Source organism: Oncorhynchus masou, chromosome 2 (genome assembly GCF_036934945.1).
Source record: "Oncorhynchus masou masou isolate Uvic2021 chromosome 2, UVic_Omas_1.1, whole genome shotgun sequence".
NCBI lineage: Eukaryota > Metazoa > Chordata > Actinopteri > Salmoniformes > Salmonidae > Oncorhynchus > Oncorhynchus masou.
The window spans coordinates 41897927-41918387 of NC_088213.1; the positions used below are offsets into that span (position 1 = coordinate 41897927).

The following is a 20461-nucleotide window of genomic DNA, read 5'->3' on the forward strand; positions in this document are numbered from 1 at the left end:
TGGGTCAGAAGTGGACATACACTCAATTGGTATTTGGTAGCATTGCCTTTAAATTGTTTAACTTGGGTCAAACGTTTCGGGTAGCCTTCCACAAGCCTCCCACAATAAGTTGGGCTAATTTTGTCCCATTCCTAATGGCAGAGCTGGTGTAACTGAGTCAGGTTTGTAGGCCTCCTTGTTCACACATGCTTTTTCAGTTCTGCCAAACAATTTTTTTATAGGATTGAGGTCAGGGCTTTGTGATGGCCACTCCAAAACCTTGACTTTGTTGTCCATAAGCCATTTTACCACAACTTTGGAAGTATGCTTGGTGTCAAAATCCATTTGGAAGACCCATTTGCAACTAAACTTTAACTTCCTAACTGATATCTTGAGATGTTACTTCAATATATCCACAGAATTTTCTACCTCATGTTGCCATCTATTTTGTGAAGTGCACCAGTCCCTCCTGCAGCAAAGCACCCCCACAACATGATGCTGTCACCCTCGTGCTTCACGGTTGGGATGGTGTTCTTCGGCTTGCAAGCCTCCCCCTTTTTCCTCCAAACATAACGATGGTCATTATGGCCAAACAGTTCTATTTTTGTTTCATCAGACCAGAGGATATTTCTCCAAAAAGTACGATCTTTGTCCCCATGTGCAGTTGCAAACTGCCTAGTCTGGCTTTTTTATGGCGGTTTTGGAGCAGTGGCTTCTTCCTTGCTGAGCGCCCTTTCAGGTTATCTCGATATAGGACTCATTTTACTGTGGATATAGATACTTTTGTACCCGTTTCCTCCAGCATCTTCACAAGATCCTTTGCTGTTGTTCTGGAATTGATTTGCACTTTTCGCACCAAAGTACGTTCATCTCTCGGAGGCAGAACGCGTTTCCTTCCTGAGCGGTTTGACGGCTGCGTGGTCCCATGGTGTTTATACTTGCGTATTTGTCACGGTTTTCTGTAGGTGAAAGAGAGTCGGACCAAAATGCGGCGTGTCTATTACGATCCATGTTTAATGAAACAAAAGTAAACACGAATCAAATACAAAACAAACAAACGTAACAAGAAAACCGAAACAGCCTAATACTGGTGCAAACTAGCACACGACAGACATAAGGACAAAAAGGACAATCACCCAACAAAACCCAACACCAAACAGGATACCTAAATATGGTTCCCAATCAGAGACAATGACTAACACCTGTCTCTGATTGAGAACCATATCAGGCCAAACACAGAAACAGACAAACCAGACACACAACATAGAATGCCCACTCATATCACACCCTGACCAAACAAAACATAATAAACATACAAAGCAAACTATGGTCAGGGTGTGACAGTACTATTGCTTGTACAGATGAATGTGGTACATTCAGACGTTTGGAAATTACTCCCAAGGATGAACCAGACTTGTGGAGGTCTACACATTTTTTTTCTGACGTCGTCTTGGCTGATTTCTTTAGATTTTCCATGATGTTAAAAAAATGGCACTGAGTTTGAAGGTAGGCCTTGAAATATATCCACAGGTACACCTCCAATTGACTCAAATGATGTTTATTAGCCTATCAGAAGCTTCTAAAGCCATGACATCATTTTCTGCCGTATTCCATGCTGTTTGAAGGCACAGTCAACTTAGTGTATGTAAACGTCTGTCCCACTGGAATTGTTATAAGTGAAATAATCTGTCTGTAAACAATTGTTGGTAAAATGACTTGTGTCATGCACAAAGTAGATGTCCTAACCGACTTGCCAAAACTATAGTTTGTTAACAAGAAATTGGTGGAGTGGTTGAAAAACGAGTCTTAATGATTCCAACCTAAGTGTATGTAAACTTCCGACTTCAACTGTAGCTAGATACATGCACCGACTATACATAGCTCGGTACTAGTAAAGAGGCTCCTAGTCTTCACCCAGTAGCTCATTGTCACATTCCCTTCTCTTGCATGCCTTTAATTCTGACTCTTCCTGTATTTGGCTATAGGCTTGTGTAAATGTATGTTAGAAGAAGTTGAAGTTGTTATGGTTTTGATAGCATGATGTAACTTGCACTTTGTTTTCAGGTTTGATTGAGACAATGTATTCCCCTAACCGTATTCTTTCAATAATATTTTTTTTATTTTTTATTAATATTATATCACTTGTGTATGTCTTTCCTTATCAAATGTAAGACTATATGCCCTCGTAATATATTTTGGTGCTTATACAGTGAGCTCCAAATGTATTGAGACAGGGAAAATGTTTTGTTCATAACACTTATTATGATTGACATTTGTTTGGTATAAGCCTTTTCTTTTAAGAACTTTGCCACCGTGGACCAGTCAAAATACAAAGTGCTGGAGTACAGAGTCAAAACAACAAAAGCATTTTCACTGTCCCAATACCTTTGGAGCTCACTGTATGTGTGTTTAAAATACTATCCAGATATGAAAGTGTCTGGTCATGGAACATTCCATAGAATTCTAGAAAAATACACTGTTCACTAAAAAGGCTGTAACTCATTTACTGGAAAAGGTTTTATTCTTATTTCAGATTATCAATCCTTACAAAATAAAGAACACTAAATATGCTCTAATATTTTCTCTGTTTTCAATGGCAGTTGTTTGAGGAAAAAAAAGCATTTAAGATACACATTTTAACAGGTGTTTTTTTCTTGACTGATTGCCAGTTGATTGATTTGGTGCTATCACATGTCATATCAGTTGAAAGGGCTGTTTCTCAGCTTTCAAAATGTGTATAATGTTTTCATATATGGTTTGACACCAGCAGTCTCAGTAAATTCACAAATTCCTAAACTCTCCTACTGATGATGCAACAATACCAATATGGCGATTTACAGTTACTGTTAGCTGGTGTTCTAAAGCCTAATGTTTCCATTTGCTTTTAATTCTGTAAAACACATTTATGGTATTTTACTGTTCATTCTACAGCGTTTTACTGTTGAAATAAATTAATGGTGTGGTCCATCTTTGAAAGACATTGTATCTTTACCTGTTCTGCATTTACACCTAATTAAAGAGATTCGAGCGAGAGAGAGAGAAATATAAATGGAACACAAGAGATACCTGTGGAGTTTCAGCTGGCCAGCACCTGAGGTCCACAGCCCATGAGCAGACAGTGTTTTGTGTTTGTATTTGCATGTGTGTGTATGTCTACAGGGGTGCATACACCTGCCCATGGCCGAGGCAGAGCAGTAGGGCCATATGCCCTCTCCGCCCTGTCTGCTCCTCCTATTGAAATGTTCAGAGCCAAACACTTCAGCTGCATTTAAAAATAACGCTGACATGGGAAGGAGCCTTTAAAAAAAAGGCCTAATCATATAAAGGGCTGCTACTTCAATCAGACTACATAAAAAAACATAAGGGATCTTTTCATGAGAAAGTTACTGAATCCACCCAGTCTAAAACTGGCTCTGACCATGAGAGTTGGAAATAAATGTTAACATAATATCAGAGGTTGAAACATGTGACAATACTGATGTGAATGTCATCTCAAAAGGTAGGTCATTACTTATTGAACAATATTCCAGTTTTCATCATCTGGGAAAGAGTTGACATTATTGCACGTGGTTGAGTCAGCCCACTGACTCAGTTTTAGAAGTTTCTCACCCCACCCAGGACTAGTTTACCCCAAATATGTAGCTAATTTTCCACCCAAGAGCCGCTGTTAGCAGGGATACATCCGAGCCTCAGTGCTGATAGTAGGGGAAAGATTGGGAGCTCTCTGGGACAAATCTTCACGCTCTGCTCTCAAGAAGTAGGAGGAAATTGATGTGGACCATTTCTACTATATGAGACGTAAATCTGTGTTTAGCTCGCGGTCTAGAGCTACAAGAATCCCCCTCCATTCCCCCTCTCCGTCGAACAGAAATACTGACATTAACACGGTTAATATTTCACAACTCTTTATCGCACTTAAGATACTTGCTGTCATCACAGCTCCTATGAGCGCAATGAAACTGTTTAATAATTAAGATGTAATATCCCCCCTTTAACATCTATACCCTGTACAAACTGCGTGTTGCATGGCCTCTGGGGCCATCAGCCATCCATATTTTGAAGTGTTGAGGCTTGAGGAGCTCAGAGAGCGCTAGACTGGCTTAAAGCAGACCTGTCCCCCGTGGATGATGCTGCTCTTACCTCAGCAGAGAGGGACAGTGACGACGGGAAGAAAGACCATCTCAGGGACTAAGTCAGCTTTAGAAAACAGAAAATAAATTTAAAAAACATAGAAAAAGTGAAAGACATGACTCTTCACTTACTCTGAGGGAACTTGGGCGGGTTGTCGTTGACGTCCGTCAAGGTGATTTTCACTTCTGTTGTCCCTGACAATCCCCCCATGTGTCCCCCCATGTCCTTTGCTTGGATGACGACGTCATATTCCTGCCGAGCTTCCCTGTCCATGTTGGGCAGAGCAGTCCGGATTATCCCTGGGGACAGGAGAGAAGAAAGAGGAAAATGGCTTTAATTCAAGAGGGACCTGCCTGTGACCTTTCAGCAGCCTACTACTATGCAAGGCCTACTGGGAGGAGCAGGGCATGATTGGTCATCACTGACACGTGAGATCACATTGCCATCATCCATCGGGCTCCTTTTCTAATATTGGGGTAATTACTGTGATATGTAAAAGGGGAAAAGAAGTGGCTTATTTTCATAGAAACTGCAGAACACTACTCAGAACAGCAGTGAGGAACTCTTTTTTTAAGCCAGTTGTTTATTTAATTATTTTTTTCTGTGAGGAAACTGGCACTTCTCACATCACAGGAGAATATGATGGGGATGGTTGTTCTCTGGTGATATTTAGATGAGCCTGTGCATGAAATGCAGATAAGCCAAAAACAAATTATAAATGTGAGCATTGGACATGATCCAGTGAAATATCCAGCTTTGGTTTATTAGCAGGATTTTCTCTCTCCGATCTCTCTCTCGCTCTGAGATCTCCCTGTTTGGCTGGGGGTACTTTGGCTCCCAGGATGCTTAGAGTTCAACCAGGATATTGCTTGCCTAATCTGGCCGTGAGTTAATTCTGTTTGGCAAAGGACAGGTACACTCAGACTTTGCCTTGGAGAAATCCCAAAGCACGACAGGACTAATCCTCAACACTCACTTGGCACGTATACAAAATGTGAGAATTGACAGATTATCATAAGATACATTTAAATACATAACATTTTTGATACAAGACATACAATATATATATATATATATATATATATATATATATATATATATATAGTACCTTCAAAAGTATTCATCCCCTGGCGTTTTTCCTATTTTGTTGCATTACAACTTGTCATTTAAATTGATTTCATGTAATGGACATACACAAAATAGTCCAAATTGGTGAAGTATTTTTTTTATTTTTAACAACAATAAAAGAAAACCGCAAAAGTGGTGAGCGCATATGTATTCACCCCCTTAATTACAATATACCAAATAAGATCTGTTGCAACCAATTACCTTCAGAAGTCACATAATCTGTCACATTCTGTCACATGATCTCAGTATATATACACCTGTTCTGAAATATCCCAGAGTCTGCAACACAACTAAGCAAGGGGCACCACCAAGCAAGTGGCACCATGAAGACCAAGGAGCTCTCCAACCAGGTCAGGAATAAAGTTGTGGAGAAGTACAGATCAGGGTTGGGTTATAAAGAAATATCAGAAACGTTCAACATCCCAAGGAGCACCATTAAATCCATTATAAAAAAATTGAAAGAATATGGCACCACAACAAACCTGCCAAGAGAGGGCCGTCCACCAAAACTCATGGACCAGGCAAGGACGGTATTAATCAGAGAGGCAACAAAGGGACGAAAGATAATCCTGAAGGAGCTGCAAAGATCCACAGCGGAGATTGGAGTATCTGTCCATAGGACCACTTTAAGCCGTACACTCCACAGAGCTGGGCTTTATGGAAGAGTGCCAGAAAAAAGACATTGCTTAAATAAAAAATAAGCAAACACGTTTGGTGTTCACCAAAAGGCATGTGGGAGACTCCCAAACATATGGAAGAAGGTACTCTGGTCAGATGAGACAAAAATGTAGCATTTTGGACATCAAGAAAAACGCTATGTCTGGCGCAAACTCAACACCTCTCATCACCCCTGGAATACCATCCCAACACAAACCCAACACCACAGTGAAGCATGGTGGTGGCAGCACCATGCTGTGGGAATGCTTTTCATCAGAAGGGACTAGGGAACTGGTCAGAACTGAAGGAATGATGGATGGCGCTAAATACAGGGAAATTGCTGAGGGAAACCTGTTTCAGTCTTCCAAAGATTTGAGACTGGGACGGAGGTTCACCTTCCAGCAGGACAATGACCCTAAACTAAAGCAACACTTGAGTGCTTTAAGGGGAAATATTTAAATGTCTTGGAATGGCCTAGTCAAAGCCCAGACCTCAAAATACAATTGAGAATCTGTGGTATGACTTAAAGATTGCTGTACACCAGCGGAACCCATCCAACTTGAAGGAGCTGGAGCAGTTTTGCCTTGAGGAATGGGGGGGGGGGTGCATAGTTATGCAATAGTTATTCTGTTTTTTTACTTATTTCTTGTTTGTTTAACATTAACACATATTTGGCATCTTCAAGGTAGTAGACATGTTGTGTTAATCAAATGATACAAACCCCTCCCAAGATCTATTTTAATTCCAGGTTGTAAGGCAACAAAATAGGAAAAAATGCCAAGGAGGTGAATACATTCGCAAGCCACTTACAATAACATATATATATATATATATATATATATATATATATGAAACAAGGTGGGACAGAGAGGTTGGGTACCTGTTTGTGGTTCCACTGAGAAGTAGGGCTGGCCCTGGAGAATGCTGTACACCAGTCTGGCACTATTCCCATAGGTGGGATCATCAGCATCTGTGGCTGTTACCTGCATCACTGAGGTTCCTGGACGACACAAGAACAGCAGGTGTTATTATTTTCAACACCATTTACCCAACATAATACCTGCAATAAGAAAATCATTATGGCATTTAGCTTGAGCCAATACTATGTTTCTAAAATGAAATTCCTGCTATATACCTGATGCTGGAAGTGTTTGCCTCTCTAGAAATTGCTTATTCTTAACCGAAAATGTGGTGCAGTCAGCATCCCTCCCATGGTTATAATGTCCTTAAGTGCTCATGGTTTTGAGAGTCACACAAAGCCTAGCTGTTTCACCAGTATTTGAAATTAATTTGCCATCACAGTGGTTTCTGAACATATTTGAAGCTGGGCTGGTCTAGACTGCCGAGTCTGAGCCCTAGAAGCACCATTTGGGTTGTCAGCTGGTGGAATCGCAGGGAAATAGATTGTTACACTGACAGGCCAGCATTAAGGATGTTGTATTACATGGTGTGATCCCCCCACACATACACACTCACGCAAAAAAAAAACATTCACAAGGAAGAGGGAAATTGCAGAGCCGCAACAACAACAGCTACGCTTCCAACTTTGCCTCCCCCGGTCAGATTACAGTAATTTTGAATAATGCATGGGAAACAAGCTGTTCACTGGCAAACAGTCTGAGGAAGGGAGAATTAGACAGAGGGTAGAGAATCCTTCACGGTCCATTCCCCAGCCAGACTCACCGACGTTGGACATTTCAGGCACCCTGGCATAGTATGGCCCATGTAGGAACTCAGGTGGGTTGTCATTGATGTCCTGGACCTTGACTATGAACTCAGATGGAGGCTCCAGAGGTTTGTTGGTGGCCCTGTCCACAGCCTGGGCTGTGAGGGTGTACTGGGCCTGCTCCTCCCTGTCCAGGGTCTTGGTGGCATGGATGTTGCCTGTCTTGTCATCAATGACAAAAATGGTGCCTGCACCCTCCCCTGAGAGAATGTACTTGCAATTGCCATCCCCAGCATCAACGTCTGAGTGGAGCTGGAAACAAATGGAAAGAAAAATGTCAGCAAAATTACTTTGGAAAAAATATGTTAAAAATCATTTTAAAAATACTACCTTCCAACATGTAGTGTGATCACCAGGAGGAACATGGATAATGAGAAGCACATTCAGCCCAGGCAATCATGTAAATGTGATTACATTTAAATGCATAGCTTAGAGAAAACTGCCTTGAAACCAATATGTTTCAACATAGAGAATCAATCTATATTTACTCTGATGATAAACATTAGGTGCAACACAGCAACATTACAATTAGTGGTCTGTCACATTATCAGACAGTTAGTCACTTAGTTGATTGGTTAATTTCTGCAATTCAAAACACGCACAACTATATTCCCACAAATGCATATATGAATTGTATTTCAATTTATTTTGCAATATCTACAAACTTTTCGTTATATTCTTTGAAATATTGTTCATAGAAACCTGTCCTGCATGCATGTTGTTTTTGTTGTTGATTGATATCCCAATCCAATAATAACAAGGTACCATCTCTGTCACTGCCGGAATTAGAGGCAAATTTAGGTCCCCATTTGTAATCGTCATTTCTGTGGACCCCTAAAATTGCCTGTTTCCCAGATGTCAATGTCTTTGGGGGATGCTTTGATATTAAAAAGGAAATCTAATTTATAATCTTTAATCAAGTGGGCCACTGATTGCTTTGTGTAACAAATTGAGGATATTGCAAGGTCTCCACTGGTAATGAAAACCCCCTGTGACTTTAATTCAGCGATCAACAGATAGAGAGGAGGAAAGAATGGGAGAGAAAAGAGAGGAGAGGTAGGAAGGTGATGATGAAGAATTTAAAAACGGTGACCTTACCCTGCCCACTAACACTGGGTCTGGCCCTGTGTACTCCTCAATGACAAAGAACTGGTTCCAGACCCAGCCTCTCTTGGAGCGGTGTAGGACCTGTCCCTCCTTGCCTGTCCTCTCCCGGTGCCTGTGTAGGGAGAGGCGGCGGCGGTGGCTGTGCTCCAGGGGTGCCGAGGCGGCCCCGGCGCTGCACAGCACGGCGCCCAGGCACATCAGGAACACCTGCAGTCCCAGTCCCTCCCACATCCTGCTGCCAGCCGACCAGTGCTACTCCGCCTTCCTTTGGGCCTTGCTGCACGTGTGCCTGTGTCCCCCTGAGAGGCACAATCCAGAGATAATCCTGGGAAAACCTTCCTCTGAGGTCCTTCCTGGATGGTGGCTTCACTCCACTCACTCACTAGCCTGGGGACTTGGACCCTAAGCCTCACCGGATCCTTTGGTTTTGCTTTGTGCAGTTACTCATCACAACCCCTTTCTTCTTCTCTCTCTTCCTCCTTCTTCTCCTCCCAACGTAGGCCCTGAAATGAAACGAAAATGCACAGAGTCGGTCACAGGGGACAAAACAGTTCTGTGCAAGAGTAGTTATCGTCAGCCCACACTCCAACCAAAGTTTTAATTGACTCCTCTCTAAATCTCGACATATTAATTCATTTTGCGCCTCTGTATCTTGCTCTAATTAAGTGACAGAGGTTGTAAACTCATTTGCTCTTATTTAATTAGACATCAAGCCACTGGTGTTCTCAGATTGAAGTGTTGCCTATGTTTTGTCCCTTGTAGTATTACATTAGGTGAGTAGAGCAAAAGGGAAATAGTCTCCTTCAAAATTCTAATTTGGTACAAAATGCATCACTTCATTTTCATTCACCGACCATGCACTGATGGTCAACAAAGCGACAACGGAGCTAAAAACAGAATAGTCTAATAGTCGATTTGCACAGTCCTAACTGCAAACAAAGCAGGCTTAATCACATGCCAATAGGTTATGTTACACATCCGACAATTAACCAGATGCTGTGTTGTTGTCAGTCCCATGATTGGTTCTCATCACTTCCTGCTTGGCTGCTCATGGATGGACAGGGGAACAAATGGACCTGCGGGAGATTTTCCTATCCACTGAGCCACTAAGAACCTTCAGCCTCAGCAACGATGCTAGCTGGGAGCCCAACCACAACAATAATGCTTTAACACACTGCTTACGGTGAAACAGGGAGGGAAGAGAGAGAGGGAGAGAAGAGAAAAAAAAACAGAACAAATCTCCAGCTTGTGTGGCAGAGCTCATAAATAAAGTCCATATAAAGCACATCCACCAGTGATGTAGGGAAATGGGCACCCTAACTCAGTTGGACCTCTCCACTGTCAGCCCCCATAATGAACGCCTGATAACGCTTCATGCTTTCCAGTGTCTCGGGTTGTAAATTGGCAGCTACTCCAGAAAAAGAAGACATTCTATGCTTTTTTTTCATTATTGACTGGCCACCAAAAATGTCAGCCAACTGTGTGTGTGTAGCAGTGGTTTTATTGCCTCCGATACCCCATCATCTCAAGGGAAGTGTTTCCCATTTAAATGCCTCGGGAATCACAGGCATTCATCCGTCTTGGCTAAGACTGTGGATGTGCTGAATAAGTAGTCTGGTCCAAAGTCAGTCATTGATGGCAAGTGACTCAACAGCGATGCAAAATGTCTCATCTATTACTGTAATACAGTGATTGTGAGTCATGTATTAAGTATTCCAGTGGATGGCTAGACAGCTAAATGTTTCAATGCAGCACTACTGTGGAATGGTGTGAGAGACATCAGAGAATTTGTCAATATGGAAAAATACACTGAATACACCAAACATCTGTCACACGCTGACCATAGTTTGCTTTGTAGGTTTCTATGTTTTGTTTGGTCAGGGTGTGATATGAGTGGGCATTCCATGTTTCATGTCTAGTTTGTCTAGTTCTATGTTTGGCCTGATATGGTTCTCAATCAGAGACAGGTGTGAGTCATTGTCTCTGATTGGGAACCATATTTAGGTAGCCTGTTTGGTGTTGGGTTTTGTGGGTGATTGCTCCTGTCTTGTGTTAGTTTGCACCAGTTTAGGCTGTTTCGGTTTTCACGTTACTTTTGTATTGATTCGTGTTTACTTTGTTTCATTAAACATGAATCTCAATAGCCACGCCGCATTTTGGTCCGTCTCTCCTTCGCATAAAGAAAGCCGTTACAACATCAGAAACACCTTCCTAATATTGAGTTGCACCCCCCCCCCCCACCCCATCCCTCTTTTGCCCTCAGAAGAGCCTCAATTCATTGGGGCATGGGCTCTACAAGGTGTCAAAAGCCTTTCACATGGATGCTGGCCATGTTGACAACAATGCTTCCCACAGTTGTGTCAAGTTGGCTGGATGTCCTTTTGGTGGTGGACCATTCTTGATACAAATGGGACACAGTTGAGCATGAAAAACCCAGCAGTGTTCCAGTCCTTGACACAAACCGGGGCGCCTGGCACCTACCTTTTGTTTTGCCCATTCTCTGAATATTATACATACACAATCCATGGCTCAGTTGTCTCAAGGCTTACAAATCCTTCTTTAACCCGTCTCCTCCCCTTCATCTACACTGATTGAAGTGGATTTAAGAAGTGACATCAATAAGGGATCACAGCGTTCTTAATGATTGTCTGTTCAGCGTATATCAACACTCTATAGCACCTTGTAAATATTGTAAAGGGGTGGATAGGCCATAGCTGTAGACACTAATATATGCAGGTTTACTGTCATGGGTCTTGCCCTAGAGGCAGAACTGAGCGATTGCCGCAAGATGGAGAAGCTGCAAAGTGAAAATTGGCTATGTTGTAAACATTTATGAAAACAAAAAAAATTGCTTTTTGGTCTTAATTTAAGGTTAAGTGTAATGAATGCGCTGAGAGTCGGGAAGCAAGTACAGGGAGTGAGTGTTTTAATTAATTAATAAATAAAACAAACACGAAACACAAAGCACCGACATGAAACAGAGGCAATAACACCTGAGGAAAGAACCAAGGGGAGTGACAGATACAGGAAAGATAATCAAGGAGGTGATGGAGTCCAGGTGAGTGTCACGAGGCGCTGGTGCGCTTGACGATAGTGACAGGTGTGAGGGATAATCAGCAGCCTGATGACCTAGAGGCCGGAGAGGGAGCGTACGTGACATTAAGGTTAGGTTTATCAGATGTTGCCTCCAGAACAAGACTCATGAGGAAAAACGCGGAAAACGAGGAAAAAAACGAGGAAAAACGCAAACCTGCGCAATATAAGTGGAAGTGTTTCATGTTCCTCTTGAATAAATAAATAATGGTTACATATCATGTTACTTAATGAGGGGTAAGATAATGCCACAGCTGCTTGTAAGTGCAAAATTGTTACTGAGACTTGGAGAAAATAATTATCGAATAAAGGGGAGAAAAAAATAGCTTGTGCTTCAGAAGAAATGAAATGGCCAGCTACAAATATCCGTGGCCTTAATTGTAGTGTGTGAATCCAGCTCTATCTCCACTGTTCTAGCCCAGGCATGGACAGTGGTGGAGAGGGGATGTCTGAGGAGAAATGGAGTGACCTGACAGTGAGGGACAATTAAAACAATCCCTCTTAGTCTTTCTCCAAGTCTCCGCTAAAAGCAGCCAGTAACTTCACACTGTCGCAGCCATGAAAAGTGAAGATCAGGAGAGAGGCACCGGGCAGATAAATCCTCCCTGTCTTTTTGACACCAAGCAAGTGTCTTCAATATCTCATTGTGGCGCTGTAACAGCACATGTGTTACTGCTCTGCCGACATTACTATTTTAAATTGAACACAGGGTCAAAGTTGAAGAATTAAGTTCCATGCCGATGTTTAATATTGAGTACCGACACATCAATAGACTCTAAAAGGCATACGATCCCACACCATTTGATCGAGGGGAACACCAAAAAGCACTTATCAGCTCAGTGGGGCTCTTACATAATTGAACTCTAACCAGTAAGCATAGTCCTCAAAGGAAATATCATTAAGCAGTGAATACAAATCAAATGTTATTGGTTCTTTCAATGCAGGGCCTCATTCGGGTTATGATGAGAACCTAAATGATGTCCTAAATAAGTAAACCATTTCTTCAGCCACTGAAGGTGCATGTGGGGGTTGAGATTTGTTTTTTATAGCTGGGAGATGTGTTCTTCCTTGTACAATTATTCTGATTATTTTTTAAGTAGGGAATGCAATCGCTCCCCAATGGTTATTGGAGCAATCATAAAAAAACAAACAAACAGCAGACAGAGTATGGAACTGTGCTCAAATCTGAACCTCCCCGTGCAGAGGGGCTCAGCTTTGTCTTGCGTGACTGACCATTAACATTGTACAAGAAAAGCAAAGAGAAGCTCCCTCTCTCTCCCTCCCTCTCTCTCTGGCTCTCTTGTATTCTCTAGTGCCAGTTTAATTCTGTAAGGTCCAGTCGCACGTACAAGATGAAGTCGGTCTAAAGCAATACGGGTGATTCATGTCTGAGTAGATGTGATATATGCCCCTGTCTTCCACAACCCTGGAGGCTCCACCCGTCTGTTTTCACAAGTGTTTATGACCGTATGGTGTGTGTGTGTGTGTGTGTGTGTGTGTGTGTGGGTGGGTGCACAAAGTATGTCCATTGTGTGCACATGTACTGATTTGTGTGAATTGTGTGTGCAAACAGCTTATTTATTGGGTGGTGTTGTTATACAATGAGTCACCTATGCTGTCTGGGCACGGGAAATGTTTATTTAATTATTTTATTGATCCTTTATTTAACTGGGAAAGTCAGTTAAGAACACGTTATTGTTTACAATGACGGCCTACCAAGAGGCAGAAGGACTCCTGCGGGGCGATGTCTTGGGATTAAAAATAAAAATATGGGTCAAAACACACATCACGACAAAAGAGAGGCCTTTGGTGGCAAAATAATAAAATACAGTTTATCCAGTGTGTCTATGCATTTAACTAAAGTCACGTGATGTACTGATAAGATGTGCTCCCTCTGCTAGAACACTTCCCCTTTGTCTGCGTGTCTGACCCATGGTTCTGGACTCACTTACAAAGTGCTGTTATTCCCTTTTTAGCAGTAGACTGAACTAAGCTGTAACAGACGAGCAGGACAAATGGTTTTGGCTTCTTTTAGAAACAGTGTGGAGACAATGAGCATTGAGAAATGGCACAACATATCTTGACAACAACAAAAAACTCACCTCAGGCCAACCTCAGTTTCTCAGTTCCGTAGTCCTTTAAGGTCACCAACCAGTACATCCTCACGGCTATTGCTCTGTTTGTTTGTCACACCACCCAAAATGGGGGCTGTAATTTCCTTATATAAACTGAGACCCAACTCGTGAAGAAGGCGCAGCAGCGCCTCTTCAACCTCAGGAGGCTGAAGAAATTCGGCTTGTCACCAAAAGCACTCACAAACTTCTGCAGAGGGTAGTGAGGTCTGCACAACGCATCACCGGGGGCAAACTACCTGCCCTCCAGGACACCTACACCACCCGATGTTACAGGAAGGCCATAAAGAGCCACTGCCTATTCACCCCGCTATCATCCAGAAGGCGAGGTCAGTACAGTTGCCGAGATGGGACCGAGAGACTGAAAAACAGCTTCTATCTCAAGGCCATCAGACTGTTAAACAGCCACCACTAACATTGAGTGGCTGCTGCCAACACACTGACTCAACTCCAGCCACTTTAATAATGGGAATTGATGGGAAATGATGTAAAATATATCACTAGCCACTTCAAACAATGCTACCTAATATAATGTTTCCATACCCTACATTATTCATCTCATATGTATACGTATATACTGTACTCTATATCATCTACCGCATCTTTATGTAATACATGTATCACTAGCCACTTTAACTATGCCACTTTGTTTACACACTCATCTCATATGTATATACTGTACTCGATACCATCTACTGTATCTTGCCTATGCGGCTCTGTACCATCACTCATTCATATATCTTTATGTACATATTCTTTATCCCCTTACACTTGTGTGTATAAGACAGTAGTTGTCACACGCCTTGGTCTTAGTATTTTGTGTTTTAGTTAATTAGTTGGTCAGGCCAGGGTGTGACATGGGTTTATGTTATTATGTTGTCGTATTGGGGTTTTTGTAGGCATTGGGATTGTGGTTGATTAGGGGTGGGTTTAGTTTAGGTTTGGCTGCCTGAGGCGGTTCTCAATCAGAGTCAGGTGATTCTTGTTGTCTCTGATGGGGAACCGTATTTAGGTAGCCTGGGTTTCACTGTGTATTTCGTGGGTGATTGTTCCTGTCTCTGTGTAGTTTCACCAGATAGACTGTAATTAGGTTTCACGTTCCGTTTTGTTGTTATTTATTTATATCAGTTATTTCAAAAAAAAACGGGGTATGAGTAACCACCACGCTGCATTTCGGTCCGACTCTCTTTCGACAAATGAAGAACGCCGTTACAGTAGTTTGGAATTGTTAGTTAGATTACTTGTTGGTTATTACTGCATTGTCGGAACTAGAAGCACAAGCATTTCGCTACACTCGCATTAACATCTGCTAACCATGTGTATGTGACAAATAAAATTTGATTTGATTTTGATTTGATTTTCTTCATTGGGCTTTTAACATTTCACTTTATGTGATTCCCTCCATACTGCAATTCTTATCTAATAAAGAAAATATGTCTATTGAATGTCAGAGTCTCTCTCATTTGGTTGGAATTTCCATGGCAGACACCACAACACTACATAAAGAGAGACCTAAGACAACAACGCAGCATGGCAGCAACACATGACAAGACAGCATGGTAGCAGTGTATAGTGTTTTTCTGCGAGAGAGAGAGAGAGAGAGAGTGACAGAGAAAGAAAGAGAAAAAAGAAAGAGTGAGGGATAGAGGGAAAGAGAGAAATAGAGGTGACAGTCTAGCGTTATAAATGGGGTTGCTGCGAGGGATGCAGCATCTTTGGAATGAATTCTCCACGTGCCGCCTGCATCCTGGCCTTCCCATTTCCTGACCAGCTTTGATGCACTTACTGGAGCAGTGGAGGAGGCTTTAGTGCTTGGTTGACTGTGCAGCTTGAGGGGATGTAAAAGAGCGGAGGTATTGCTGCTCTAAGAATGGCATGTGTGACTTACTTTCGCACCGCTTGAATGCGATATTGAATGATTTCTCCGTATGATGACCTAATCTACATGGAATAAAATAATTTACGATTACAACAATAACAAAGATCATTAAATACATAGCTGAATGTATTTTCATTCAATTTCCAATACATTATACCTCTAAAAAGTAGGCTATGCCTCCTTTCAAGATACAAGCATGGTACTGTACAGGTTATACTGATAAGACCATGTTTTCACTCAACGCAAAGTGGCCATATGATCACGGCAGATTGCTCGACAGACCATATCATAATGAAAGTAAACCACCCTTCTAAGCCCTCCACATGTTCTGTAATCCACCACTTTCATGGAAAACCAGGCGCAGTGCAGTCTGTATATTACACCATAGGCGCCGAATGTTTTCCTTTAACAATGCTGCATTTTGGAGCATGACCCCTGTATCCACCTGAGTGGTGGTTCTATTCCTAGGAATCGGGCTTTCTCTGAATTTTACCCCTTGCACACATATAAATCTTTGTTTGGATAAAAAAAGAAGAAGAGAGAAATAACACCACCGTCGCCACCTCATTCTCACAGCGTTGAAAGAAGCCGATCAGGGTCAAGTGATCGGGACTGTAGTCTTGTGTAGTCCTCAGAGCTCCACCATGCTGCTTCTCACTCTGATAGGTAATTGCTCCAACACTACTACCACAGAGGACTCTGAGATCAGGAGGTTCTCTGCTATTCTCTCACTCGTTTTAGAGAGAGAATTTTGTTTGTTTTAAAGCAAGCTTTCTGCAATTCTACCCATTTTGCTATGGGGGGAGCAAAAACTTTGCAATTCTACCCATTTTGCCATGGGGGGAGCAAACACTTTGCAATTCTACACATTTTGCTATGCAGTGTAGAGAACATTTTTCCCAAAACGTATGCCATGTTAATAACAGCTGAGTGAGAGTGACTAACAAAATCAGTGGGGGCCCCCTGGCAGTCAGGGCCCCTGGGAACCTGCCCTGCATGCCTGGGCCCAATTCGGACATGATAACTACAAGTTTAGTTCGATGGCTCGACTAATTTACCAAGCTAAACATTGTTAGCTCACATGCTAATTTAGTGACTGTCAGTGACTGACATATCAACAGAAAAACTGCTGAAGCACAATCACATTTCGAAAAAATTGCACCTTTTGTGTTCAACAGTAAGTTGAGACGCCGACTGAGTCCCTAGCGGCCGGGGGCCCAAAGTGACCACTTGTGTCGCATATACCTGGTGCCGGCCCTGCTGACAAGTTTATTAACATTGTTCAGGGACTTTGAATATACTGTCCTGTGTTTACCTTTTGTATACGATATGGCTTCTGTAAATCAATGCCTCACAACAAAGACCTGCTAGATTATCTGCAAAGATATAGCATGCATGGCGTTGACAGACTTAACTCTTTTAAAAGAAGACATAAGAGAGGATAAACAACTAGGAATAAAAACGATTTTCTACTCAATACGACTGCATGGAAAGAGGCTTTGAAGCCACACTGCAAGGAGGAAAAGTGGTCTTTGGTTTCTGGTTACTGTGGGTTGATTCCTGTGGCTTTTAAAAGCGACAAAATAGAGAAAAGAAACAAACGATTGTGCTCCCAGGGCGTAACCTGACTCTTAATTGCCATTCAATTACACAGACTAATCGGTATAGGTGTTTCACAAACAAAATACCCCAGTCTGGCTTTCTGCACTTCAGAGCCAAAGAGGTCATTAGTATTCTAACAGGAGAGTGATGCACCCGCTTTTTTTTTCTTCTCTCTGAGCAGACAGAGTCATGAATAATATGCTAATGCCATCATCCACAATTTGCCGCCACAGCTACAGGTGAAGGAAGAGTGCATGTACAGAAGATACTGTTACAGCTGCTACAGGCTTTGCATGCTGTTGTTCATGTTGCTGTCGATGCCGTTGCTCAGAGGGATGTCAAAGAGCCATGGAAAACGACTGATTCCATGGATAGCAGCCAGTCATTTGCACTATGCGGGTAAGGGAAAGCAACCGAAAAAAGAGCGAGGGAGAGGATGCAGAGGATGCAGCTGAGCTTGAAGCGATGGTAGGAGTCTCGTTACCGAGACGGCTGGCTGTGGGATGGAGATGGAAATGGTGGAGGAGGTATGTATCACAGAGGAGCTGCACTCAAAGTGATGATATTTCAGCTCAGCCCTAGGCTTCTTTCCTCTCTGGTGTGCTCAGGAAGGCAGTGCATGCCCTTGGAGTTGAAAGGTTTATAACTGAGTATCATTTTACTGTGGCAAACAAGGCTCAGCACTCAGGTTAAGTTACCTTGACATATTTGAAGGTTAGAAGCCCTGCACAGGTCAACCACAATGCCTCTTCTGCATACCTGGCTACAGGAGTGTGGGTGGGAAGGGTTTTGATAGGGCAGTGTGAAGGTAGGATGCACCTGTCACTCAAACTGGAAGGAATGCGAGATGGAGAGTACGAGAAGAAGCTACAGCTGAGAGAAGCTACAGCTGAGACAGTGCAGTACATACACAGCCTGAACAAAGGGCAGTCACAGACAAACCCACAAAGGGAAGGATACGGTTCAGCGAGACACACATGATTGTTCCACTTCACACCAGCTTCTGACTATGTGTGTTCATGTGTGCATCTGGTGGAGTAGGGGGTATCTGATCTCTCTTAACCCACTACAAAAAGTTAAGGGGGAATTATGAACTACAAGTACCCACATCAGCTTGTTCATAGACTAGTCATCCGTATCACGAGGCATCCTCACTCAGAGGACATGAGTACACACTGTATTATGTATATGAACCCATACAGCATTAACAATTGGCCTATCTAGGAATCTCTAAAGGTAAGTTAGTCATACCAGTATCCCCAACCTCGGTCGTATTAAATGTATCTTCAACTCAAAATGAACAAATGCAGAGAAAGACTCTCTTTGCAAAAATGACAAAAAAATTGTAAGATGCAAACAGAAGCTACACATCTGGTTCATTAACACTTACTGCAGTCAGCAAGAACTGAATTAATGTTGCAATTGTACAACAATACCATTAACCAAAGAGTTTGTGTCATTAAGAAAACTGTTCGGCTCAAAAATATCATTTCTAAACAGCCGAGAATACAGTTAAAGAAACAAAAGAGAAGCAAGTCATTTGAATCGGAAATAGCACAAATGGACTGTGATTGCAAGCACCGATCTGACATCTTTCCACTGAATGTGAAACCAAATGGCTTTGTACTCCAAACCTTCACAAAGGATCTCTACTACTGACAACCAGCAGACGTCAGGAGGCAATGTATGCTATAGTGGTGCCTCCAATTAGTAAGAACCAGGGTTTCTCTTTTTGTGTCACATCCATAACATAATAATTATGTCTTCGGTTGTTATGCAAGTCTAATTGCTATGCCACATTGCTGTGTATCCAAGAATGTTAATGAAAAAGAAGAACAAAAATAATTGAAGACTGCATCTGCATCTCTTCGGCTATTCAATCTATTAAACCATGTGAGGTTTATTGTAACAAAAAATCCAGTCTTTTCCCTTTCGTCTAGCAACGAAATGCTAGTATTTTAGTCACAAAAAGAGGAATTGCCAGCATAATGTATTGTTACAGCTACACTCAAACTGTGGAACAGTGGAACAGTCGGCTTCCAAAGCCCCAAACTCCCCAAGCCTTCTCCTATTCCTGGAAATGAAGGAGTAGCTGGAGTTTCAGATGGCCCAGTCCAGCCAGCCTGATCTAGGGAGCAGGAAACTGCAGTGTCTGGAATTGATTTGAGGCAAAGGGAAAAGGGATGGGGGGACAGGAGACTTTCAGATCCAGATCCCAACCATTATGGTTGGAGGATGACACACGAGGAGGTTGGAGCAAAGTCAGGCACTGCAATAGAGTGTCTGTGGGTTTTGTTAGTTAATTCTGCGTTGAAATGCCCAGAAGGAGAATGGAGACCAAAAATACACAGAGGGTACACAGAAGGGAAAAAATACACAGAAGGGAGAAAAAATATACACAGAAGGGAAAAAATACCAATTTTTGGGGGGGAGGGAGACGACCTTTTCACCAGACAGGCTGTATGAACAGACTTTACTTTTAAAAATTTGTCATACTTGAACTTCATTAATCTGATTTTATTTTTAAAGATTATCTTCTGTGAAATGTATTCCCTTGCTGAACAAATTGATTGACCGCTTTCCTATTTTGATTTTCTATAATGATAGAAAAGCTCGTCTCGCATTAAAGAGGTAATCCGCGTTTGAAACAACAACAAAGCATCTCCCTACCACTTTTCTTCGGGAAAAAGCTGAGGGACGGGGGCTCGAAAAATGCAACCAATCAAATGCATTGACAGAGCTCTGGATGCAAGGACTGACCATCCATGAAATCAAAAGTATGGTTTTAATGTCATAGACGGCATTATAAGTCATTTTAGCCATTGCTAAAAGGAAGTAACTCGTCAGTGGTAATGGATCTGCCAGGTTGAATAATGATATAGAAGATAGTCTACACTGTGGGTTATGTATCAGCAGATTGTATCAGTAAAACCCATAGAGAATCTTACAAACCATCGAGCTACCACCGGCTGGTAATCTGCCTTTGCAGTAGCGAAAAGAGAAGAAAAAAAACATTACTAAACTCAC

At 42.2% G+C, this 20461-nt stretch overlaps 1 protein-coding gene across 1 annotated transcript in view; it reads right to left on the reverse strand.

The window, feature by feature from the left end:
• Nucleotides 1-20461, reverse strand: part of LOC135504977 (cadherin-11-like) — a 77529-nt gene that overhangs the window by 11070 nt on the left and 45998 nt on the right. The window contains exons 2-5 of the mRNA XM_064923963.1: nucleotides 8720-9231; nucleotides 7579-7873; nucleotides 6776-6895; nucleotides 4242-4409 (exon numbers count right to left, since the gene is read on the reverse strand). Coding sequence (XP_064780035.1) covers nucleotides 4242-4409; nucleotides 6776-6895; nucleotides 7579-7873; nucleotides 8720-8959 — 823 coding nt within the window. The 5' untranslated portion in view covers nucleotides 8960-9231. The remainder of the gene's footprint in view (nucleotides 1-4241; nucleotides 4410-6775; nucleotides 6896-7578; nucleotides 7874-8719; nucleotides 9232-20461) is intronic.